Here is a 10,688-nt window from a genome sequence, read left to right on the forward strand (position 1 = left end):
TTGGCAACAGATAATGGACAAGCCTAGGTTTAAACAGTCCAGAAAAGCAGTCCAAAAAGAAGCTTTTTCCCGTGGGGCTTTCAATCTGAATCAGCCCTTGTATTAGTCCAAAGAACACAGAAGTTAATTTCCCGAGATTGGTCAGGTGGAAAGCACAGGCTGCATCTCAAGCCTAACACATTTCCCTCCCATTCCTACCTCTTCTTCCCCATCTCTAGCACACCCTGTTCAGCCACACGCCAAAGCTGTAGGCCCTGAGGCTTTCCCAATTCCAATCCCTCCTAAAAACTTTTTTCTTCTGCAAAGACATAGACACTAACCCTTTTATCAAAAACACCCAAGGCACCAATAGGTCATTATACTGCTCTGCTGTCACCTCTCCCACTCTAGTATATGTGAGTGCATTTTATAGATCCTGAAGTCACTGGGGCAGGAACTGAGCTTTGTGTCTTGCTCCAACACAACTGGGGAATGCAGAAACAGGGGAAAGAGAGTATAAGTGATACAAAACAAGGATTTCCATATTTTCATTTTAATGATTAGAGGCCAAATTAACACCACAGGAGCAATTAGAGTGAAGGAGCACTTCCCAAACACACTGCAGAGGTTTCTGTGAAACAAAACAACATTCATTTGGAGGAAAAACAAGATATTTCAATATTGAAACTAGTTGTTTATAGTTCATAAACAGGAAGAGAGACTTTTTATGAACCTCCACTTTCTCATATGTTTCACCCTTTTCTAGAAAAGGATCAAGAAACAGTTACTGCATGAAAGGATATAAACAGGATGGCTAGAAACTTTTCTTAACCATCACACAAAGTTGCGTGCAATGGCCAGTACTTTGGAGAACTCTCCTTCTCTCCGTCGCAGGATATAAGGTATTGGTGTTTTTATTCTAGTCCCTATTGGATTTCCATTGTCTTCTATGAGTACCACATTGTTGGAATCAAATCTAGGGGTCATGGGTGGGCCAGGCATCTTCTGCCCTACAATCAAAGCCTTCTTCTTTTCTCCTTTGATAGCCAGAAGAATGGTATCTCCTACTTTGCCAACTCCGGTCTTGTTATACACATGGATACATTTTGGTGGCCGGTGGTATGGTGTGTTCCCCAAGGCGCTGTTGTCCACCACTCGTACACGAGTCAGTTTCTGTATTGCACTGCACGCTCCAGTGACACTAGCAAAAGGCAGGAAAGAATTAAGAGAGAGATCTCAATAATCCTTGAGGAGCAAGGGCAAACCCAGCGCAGGATCTTGTCATTACACAAACCACTCAGAAGGAGCCAGCAGCAAATACATACCATATGGGTGACAAATTTACTGCATTCAATGTGCTTTTTGAAAGCCAGATGCTACTTTGGGCTTTGCACACTCTTCACTAAATGTCAAACATAAAACGACCGTTCTGCTCTGAAACATGACTAAAGGATGGCGTGAAGAGGGGCTTGCACTTACTGGGTCTTTTAGCAATCACAGATGACTCAATTCAGCTTCAATTTATGGGAGAAAAAATGTGCTTGCTTCTGCCACAAACAGCCTACAGGGAGCTAAGACTCAAGTCAAATTCTTTCAATCTTGTATGCACTCCCCAGCAACAAGGAATTTTCTGACCAGTCTTCTTTGCAGTGAAGTCTGTGAAGCCCTCTCATCTTATTCTGCTCTCACTGAAACCTCTGAAGTCCTGGTGTGACTATGCCAAGCTGCCACCAATCAGAGTCTAACAGACCAATGCCTTCCCCATGTGGGAAGAACCTGGAAAGAAGCACACTTCTGTATGTCTTTGTGCTGCAGGATTAGCAGGAGTAGGAAATAATAGGAATATACTGCAGCATGCTAAGTCAGTAGATCTGACTCTTAACACACTTGGGAACAGCAGGAATAAACTGAAAAATAATTCACCTCCCTTTAAGGAACAGCTATTCTTTTACCCAGGTAAGCTCAAATTCACATGATTTGTTGCTTCTCCCCAAAAGAGGCTCAATTACAGATCTTCAGGAAAGCAGAAAGATCCTTTCTACTGCTAAACAACTGCTTTGTAGTATGAACCTAGAAACATGCTGGTCAGACAGCTGCAAGAATGCCAAGTTGCTGTCAGCTGAACTGCTCCAATAGACAGCACGTAAAATCAACCTACATTCCCACAGTTTTAAAGACCACAGGCATATACAGTAAATAAAGACCACTGGGGACCTTTAATCTGGAGCGTTACTGCGGGGAGAAGAAGGAGAAACCTGGGTAGGACCGAATTCACAAAGCAACAGTAGCAAACTGACAACTATGAAAGTGAGATTGCCCAGGTACCGCCAGACAAGAACAACTGCACAAGGAGGACTTTTTTTTTTCCTCATTGCTTTGTTTCTGCCACAGTCTTGAAGCAGAACCCCACATCCAAAGCAGGCCCATCACACAGAATAGGTTTCCCTGATAGACTGCTGGCTACAGCAGTAGCACTTCTTGACTCCGTGGACTTTGCCTCCCTCCCACTGTTGGCATCTGTTCTTTATGCTCTCATGCAGCCTATTTACAGAGAAAGACAATAAGACTTACATACCTCCTTGAAACCTAGCCCTTGACATTGTCTTAACGTCCTCTCTAGACCAYAGAAGACCAACAGTTGTGGGAATGACTATTCACACCCTGCAAACTGAAGCCCTGACCCTTCAGAGAGCTCTATGCTACAGATTCACCACACCCACACCAAGTGCACTGGTGTGCTCTGTGTAAGACACTGCAGAACACAAAGTCCATGAATTTAAGAAGCTTTAAATGCCTTGAGCTTGGAAAAGCATCTAAAGAAAAATAACAAAAGGGATACTGTTAAGGTAGAAGGAAATAATTTTTTTCGTGTCACTCTTGTTCTAAATACCTGAAATGACCAACTCTGAAAGAATTTTAAATATGTAATTGGCTTTACATCAGCAGGGGTTCACTGTTGCTTTTTTTTCACTTGGCTGGAGAAGAATCCTCAAAAGCCTATAAACTTCTTTACAAGCATATGAATACAGAGTTCAGACCATATTCAGATTGCCAGGAACCTGCATCTCCAGTTGTGTTGGGGCTCACTTTACAATCCATGAAATGACATCTGTGGGTTTTTCTTAATTATATTACCCTTTTCAAATTAGACTATATTTTATGCTTGATCTACTTAATAACATCTCTTTGAATCAGGATACTGACCCAAGAAAACAAAAACAAAAGCAGGATTTGAAAATTACCTGAAGTGTCGCTGGATGACTGTGCTGCGTAGATGGGTTAAGGATAAACCCAGTTGCCTATTCAAGAGAGCCATTTGGATTTTGGTAATCTGCCCTGCATGAGAAACAAAACGATTACGGAAATTGGACAGTGTTTGTTTCCCTTTTTTTTTTTCTTTTTAATGTGAATCACACACTAGAGTCTCAACAACCCTTTAGACATTGCAATCCACAGCATACAGTGCTAAAAGCATCCTCAGCATGCTACAAAGTAGAATAACAGCCCCTGAATGAATTCAACAGACTTATAATTCAGATGCCTATACTGTAAAGCTGGATTCAGCACCACCACAGTGCAGTTTTCTGTGCACAGGGGTAAAGGCCTATCTGTACACTATGAACCATGTAGCAACAAACAGGCTTGAGAATTTTGGATGTGAACAGAGTTCCTAATTTCGAGACTTCCATGACCAGTAACAGCTAGCAAAGTTACCTATAAAACAGATTAAAAAAATAGAGATACACGGCAGACTCCCATCAGAGCCTCAAGAAACAATTTGCTAGACAAGGAACAAAACAAAGCTCCAATGCTGATCATGGCATGCTCACTCTTAGTACGCACAAGGTGTTCAGCAGCCTGTGTTTAGAGTTCAGAATCACTCCCTGGCCAATCTTGCCCTGTTAAAGCTGCCCAGATGAAACTGTTCCCTGTAACGTTAGCTCCACACTAAGACATTACCCCAGCTACAGTAGAGCTGGTTACAAGGTTAACCTCTGACTGAGTTTACCCCACCCTCTTCCCATAACTACACGTATAGCTGTTCCCTAATCTCATTCTGTCAAACTGATTGGGAAGCTTGCATGCTCAAAGGCTTATCTGAACCAAGATCACTTTGCTGAACACAGTTTAGGGAGCAATGACACAAGCAGCTATGCCAGCAGATCCAGGTGAGCAGAGGAAATAAGGCTGCAGAGGCAGTAATCTTTCAGTCCAACTCAGGTAGTGCTAGGACTTCGTATCTGACTGCAACTAATGCCCCATGACAACACTTACTCAGGCCTTGCTAGTGTAACCAACACATGCTCTGCTTCTCTCACTTCTGAAGTAAACATTAAAGATATATTGCCCTCTTATCTTCCTTTGCCAATTTCGATGAGCTTAGGTCCAAATTCTGTAGCAGCACATTCTAAAGCAGTTTTCTTCACTTTTATTTTAAAAACAAAGCTGACCTAACTTCTCTGGGGGAAAAAAAAACATCCACAGAGCCTTCTGAGAGATGCTACCACAGTTGCTTTTGCTACGACCAAGTAAAAAACAGGCTAAATCTTCACTGTTTATTGTTCTTATTTCCCCATGTGTGTTTGCTTACTTGAGGATATACTTCTTTTTTAGGGTTTGCAACAGTCCTGCAGATCAAGTGTTACCTAACAGCAGGGTGAGAAGCACTGGAGATGTACATCACAGGAATTTTGTAGCAGCGCTTCCTGAACAAAGCATGTGTTCTCCAGTACCTGGCAAACTGTCTCACCTGTCACACAGGCAAGTTTGGCATAGAGAGATCAGCAACAGTGAAAGCTTACATTTATTTGCCATAAAAAGCCACTTTTCTGTGGTGCAGATGATCTCCAAATGAGTTCAGCTTCTCTTCAGAATTCTCTTGCACTGTTTCTTCCCTGAACTTTGATTCAAAAAAGGCTGTGTTTTTGCAACAGTTACTTATCTAGCTACGCACTCTTAACGAAAACAAGGCCCTGCAGTATTTACAGTGCTGCTGGCAACCAAAGCCCAATTACCTGGGCCTTGCTAGGATTTCTAAGTTAGATTTAGTTACCTTGCTGTAAACCCACACCCTTCCTTGTCAGGGAAGACAGCCTGCATCCCATTCTGTACTTGGGTGTACTGTTTCCCTGTGTGAAACCCAAACCCAGTGTGCAATCTTGTTCCTACTTACTCCAAAACCGCACAGAAGCCTTGGATCCCTCCAGAAGGCCTGAAGAGGCACTAGCAGTGAGTCAGCCTCTGTGGGCTTCGACAGATGTTCTCTGGTGAGTCCAGCTGCTATGATTGCCCCCCACTTCTATTCACCCACTCTTGGGAAAAATCACAGATTGTTTCTACCCCATGAAGTCAGTGAAGATCAGAAGTTACAAAACTCCCAGTAGAAGCATCCACAGTGTTAAGTGACAAAAGATGGTTTATTTTTCCAGATGACTCAATACCCCCTCTTTGCTAGGAATTCTTCCTCAGCAGGTTAAGATGTGTCAGAAGCTACAAAACTTTGTATGATTGATTATTTGGTATGAAACATTTTTTTTAAGAACTGAATAAACAGGGAGATGTTACCAATTAACAGGAAGGTTTGGGGTAGAGGGAAGAGAAGAATGCATCTGTGGCACGGAGTACAGCATGCAAGGGTGCAAGTGGATTTACGAACAGTGAATCACATTTTCAGCCATTGTAACATGCCACTTCTAGAAAGGAAGTTGAACAGCCAACAGTTTTGTTCTGTTTCCAGACACTCCTCAATGAGACCTAGTTCTAAGTTGTTCCCTCTGCTGCTCTGAACAGGGCACTCGATCTCCTGTGCCCTCGGTTTCCCCCTCTGCAAAACAGTTAATCCTAAACTCCAAAGGGCACAGAAGTCATTCACTCTGTCACTCTGTGTGCTGCTACATGAACGCTCAGAGTGGTGCCAAAGTTTAAGAGCCATCCTATGGTGATGAAAGGCAACCGCTCCCTCAGCCCCACCGAGCCAAACATCTCTCTCCTTCCCAACGTAGATTTTGCCTCACACCTTTAAAAAGCTCAGAAGAGAGGAGGCAGCACTTAGCACATGCACTGGGAATGCTAATGACCTGAGTTTGCTTCAGAAGGTGGCTTTCTGAAGTCTTCTCTTGCCAGGTTTCAGTGCTTTCAAGAGTTTAAGAAGAATATCCCAGGATCCCTCAAGCACAGCAGAATTTGCAGGGCAATTCCCAGAAGCCTAGGGCCAGTATTGCCCAATTGATACAGGAATGTCTTGAACAGGCAAAGCAACACCACTGCTTAATACTTAATCACTGATACACTCCTAATCAAGGAATTATCTTGGAAGGGACTTCTGGAGGTCATCTGGTCCAACCTCCTGCTCAAAGCAGGATTAATTTCAAAGTTTCATGCCAGGCAAGAGTAGCATTTAAACAGACACTATCCTAAAATAAAAGGCTCAACACAAAGGCAATTACTGATACAATGTAGGCCACATATAGCTGCACCAAAGAAGCAATTGCAGAATCACGCAGAGCAGCTTCTCTCCCAGTTCCTGCACCACTGTATCTAAATTCCAGCAATTGTTTTATCTCATGGCTAAGAGCCCTGTTTTCTTATATCCAAAATCTTAAAGATGCTTTGCTTCTCTCAGTTCCACATATCAGCCAGAAGTTAGCACAGACCTCAGACTGAGTTCACAGTAAGATTTAGAAAAGGGTGGAGAGAGGAGTCTGTTAATCAAATATTCACTAAAATGACCCAATTCCTACTTCACTGAATAAGTTTGAACATGCAATAACCTGTTAGAGCAAACATTCCCTTCTCAAGGACCCTTCAGCATTACTCCATTCAATGCAAAAGATGGACATCAAATTCAAACACCGCAAAACAAAGGAACTCTTCACCAGTTTTAAACCTCTGGAAGTTATTAATCCACTGTACCATTTTCAAGTGCCTCATTAAAGCTACCACCTTCACCATTTTCCCTTGAGATTAAAGACGTGATTTATTAATACCACAAGCTTAAGTGGTTTTTGAATGAAGGAATTCTGGAAAATTTCATCTCAGCTAACAGAAGCAAGCAACATACAGTATTTTCGTCAAACACATGCAAACAGGCAAGGAGCCTGCCTCAGGGAGCTGATATGAAGCAAGGACGTCTTCCAGATAAGGAGGATGGAATTACATACTCACTTTGAACCAACATCAGGGCAGGCTGTACCAAGGAAGAAAGTCCTACACCCCCCCAGCTCACATTTCCATCACTCCCCTTATGCTGGCACTAGCACTTGTGTAAATCGGGAACAGTTTTCAGCCAGATCAGTTCCCCGATCCAACTCATCACACAGCCACATGAATGCTGGTGCAAGGGGATGTGGCAAAACACAACACTGGGATTTCTCCTTTCATTGGCAAGCCAGACTTACATTGATTTAAAGCAACAGTATCTTAAGAGAAACACTAGGTGACTTGAACAAGATAAAAATCTCTTTCATTTTTGCAAAAACACTGATGTGCATTACAACAGCACTCTGAACCTGCATGACTAACACAGTCATGGGAGCACTAAAATGGTCTGTGCCTGAACACTCAGCAGAACAGGGAAATGGCTCTGACCAGGTTTTTATTAATGGTATATATACCCCATAGGATTAAAAAAAAAAAAGTCAAGATGCTGTTCTTACCTTGTCTGTATCCTAGAGTAAAAACACTTTTAAACAGTTCTATTAGCTAACAATCCAGTCTTGCCTTCTTTTTTAATGGGAATTTTTGGAAATGACATCTGCTCCCAATTCCCTCCCTCACAATCTGTAGTTCCACAGTCATTCCATTTTTTCTTTTCTTTCTGCTAGTAACTCATCCACATGCGCAGGACATAGGGAAAATGAACTAATGTGCAAAGCAAATGCTGAAGCCTACTACCCCAAACCTGCTGTCAAACATACAAAATAAAACAAGAAAAATGTTCTTCACTTTAATAGTAGCAATCCTATCTGAGTAGTCAAACAGTGGGAGCCAACATATCCTTTCTTCTTCTGAAAGACCGAAATGGACATGCTTTGGGAACCACAAAGATTCGAATTGCATCTGTCATCCATCATTAAAATGCAGGAAATAAACCCAAGACAATATGCACGATACAAATACCTAAACCCCTACTCTGCCACTGAAGGTTTATTTATAGAATGTCTGCCAGTGTGAGCTACAAGAACCAACTGTGAACTACAGGACTCAATCCATTCACAGCTTTCTTCATAAAGGAAAAGATGTGATTAAGGGCTTGCGCATGTTAAAAATACTTGAGATATTCATTACCAAGACATAATTGGTTTTACATTAATGACATACAGAAAGACCAAGATTCACAAAAAGGACTTAACTCTTCTAGAATTCAGTTTATGAACAGGATTAGTTATTAAACAGGATATTTATTAATCCAGGTTACCAACAGAAACTCATTACATCCATCAAGGAAAGAAGAAATTCCATTCCTACAGTTTTCAAGTGAAACACACTAATTTTGTTTTCCAGATCACAATCAGAAAAAGTAGATAAAAAAGATGGTCTGAATATACCTTTAATGGAAAATTTACTTTTGACATTTTAAATATCCAGAAGTCCCATYCCTAAGGTACTTATGGCTCTTATTCCTGTAGCACCTTAATCCATTTTATATATTCATATTCACAGCACTGTACTAAAATAAGAAGGGATTATTCTCAGTGTATTAGAAGGAAATTAAGCTGCAGGGAGGACAACTTCTTGTCTAAGGTCAAAGGAAATTTGTGGTAGAGCAAATAACTAATCCAAAGCTATTGTTCTAGTCTCTGGAGGCGAAGTCCAGGGACATCCTTCTTCATCTGTGTCTTCTGGAATTCCAAATGAGTTCAAAGAACCAGCTGTTCTCCCCTAACTTAGCACTGCTTTCCAATTCCTAAGGGGGTTGCTATGCTACACATATCACATCACAAATGAATCTTTCATCTTTCTAAAAGTATTGAGGTCTTGGGAACAGGACAATAGATGGCAAGCCAAAAGATCAGATTCTGTTTCCAGCCCTGACCTAGGCTACCAGGTCCTGACCAGCAAAGTACAATCACAAACCAGAAAATAGTAACTGCACTGAGGGGTAGCTGTGGCAGGGAAGAGGACACAAGTAAGAAGGAAGAGAAAGTGGGGAGCTGTGGCTCAAACATTAAAAAAAAAAAAAAAAAATTAGGAACCACTGACCTGGGCTAGATTTTCACAGGGCGAAGAATGACGGTGGCTATGGGCCCTCCTGATAAAGCTACAACAGTAAATGATTCCTAACACGGACAGAACTCAGGCTAAAGAAGACATAACCTGACAACAAAGGTACACTTATTCTGCAGTGTAGCACATAGTGATCTGCAACTTTACTGGAGTTACCCTTGCTTCTCACTCAAAAACTTCCCTTACACCAGTTTCTCCTTTTCCTATACAAGACCGTCCCAGGTAATCTTAGTAGAATTTTCAAACCAGACAAGCTAACACAGCTCAGATTGGCACCCGTGTCCTGCTTTTACAAGGGCTTATTATCTGTCCACTTTTACCACAAGGAATAAGTCTCTTACATGCTTATAATAACAAACCCATCACACAGTCTCCTTCCCCAAATTGCCCCCCCTTACTCACTGGACCTCCAAAGGACTTTTCTGGAGAAGAATCAGCACAGCACAGACTACTGCCCACACTTCCCGAGTCCCCGTGACACACACAAAAAAATACTGCACTTGTCAGTACACAGGAATCTGGGTCTATCTTTGCTGCAAGACTGCTCGCACCCATGTGAGCCTAATCCAGGCAGCATTAGCCCAAATTAATTCTGAAGCAGAGAAATGCTCTGGAGAACATACATCAGTCTTTCAAGATGTCAAAACAGACTTTGTGTTTTCCTTCTCCCCCAAGCTAGAGTGTTATGGCACTGGCAGAAACTCAGCAAGGAGCTGAGGGTGCTGTCCCTTGGAGAGGCAAGATGCTGCCAGCTGCTGCACCCACGGTGCCCTGTGCGCACAGCAGACAAAGGCTCCTGGCTGTGCACGGCGCAGAGCTCCAGCTCCCACCTGCACTCCCAAGATGGCACAACTCTCGACCTTGCAGCATGCCATTCAAAACCTGCCCACGTATCATCGCTGCGGCCAATGCTTCTCACTCTTTTCAGAGCAGCAACCCATAGTCAGTGTTTGGGAGCTACAGGGCCCTTGTGTGGAGCACCAGCAATGCCCGGGACAAGAGCCATTTTGAGCGAGCTGGCAGGCGGTGCCCGGAGGGCCTGGATGCCCCCGGCCTTATAGGCCCAGAGGCAAGGGCGGCAGCCCCACACGCGCTTTAGCGCGCTCGGGCCCAGCACAGGCTCTCTGAGGCCAAGGCGGGCACTGCATGGCCGCGGGAGCAGGGCCCAAGCCAGGCCGGGCCCGCGAGCACCCAGGCCGCACCCAGCTCCCGGGCGGCCCGGCCGGGGCTGCGGCAAGGCCGCCCGAGGGCCACGGGCTGGGCCCTGCCGGGAAGCCCCGGGCCGCCGCCGACGGGCAGGGCCGATACCGCCCGGCCGTTACCACCCCCCGCGGGGGCCCGCGCGCAGCCCCCCCCCGCGCACCTCAGAGGAGGACGCGGTCCCTCCACCCGCACGCACGCCGGCACGCACGCACGCACGCACGCCGGCACGCACGCACGCACGCACGCCGGGCGCACGCCCACCCCTCCGGATCTGCCAAAAC

General features: G+C 44.1%; 1 protein-coding gene across 1 annotated transcript; it reads right to left on the reverse strand.

Moving 5' to 3' along the window:
- Positions 1-516: 516 nt before the first annotated feature.
- MRPL14 (mitochondrial ribosomal protein L14) lies at positions 517-10,651 on the reverse strand. The gene is made up of 3 exons (XM_026081257.1): positions 10,568-10,651; positions 3,222-3,315; positions 517-1,180 (listed from the first exon to the last, which is right to left on the reverse strand). Exons 2-3 carry the CDS (start codon positions 3,293-3,295, stop codon positions 814-816), a joined length of 441 nt encoding a protein of 146 aa, XP_025937042.1. The 5' UTR covers positions 3,296-3,315; positions 10,568-10,651; the 3' UTR covers positions 517-813.
- Between the last annotated feature and the right edge of the window lie 37 nt (positions 10,652-10,688).

This window comes from Apteryx rowi, unplaced genomic scaffold (genome assembly GCF_003343035.1).
Source record: "Apteryx rowi isolate R43461 unplaced genomic scaffold, aptRow1 scaffold_54, whole genome shotgun sequence".
NCBI lineage: Eukaryota > Metazoa > Chordata > Aves > Apterygiformes > Apterygidae > Apteryx > Apteryx rowi.

Bases quoted from the DNA above. Each gene is read 5' to 3' on its own strand.
- MRPL14 (XM_026081257.1), bottom strand. From the start codon at position 3,295: ATGGCTCTCTTGAATAGGCAACTGGGTTTATCCTTAACCCATCTACGC. The intron at 1,181-3,221 runs GTAATTTTCAAA...GCCTTTTGCTAG, and splicing joins GTCATCCAGCGACACTTCAG to TGTCACTGGAGCGTGCAGTG.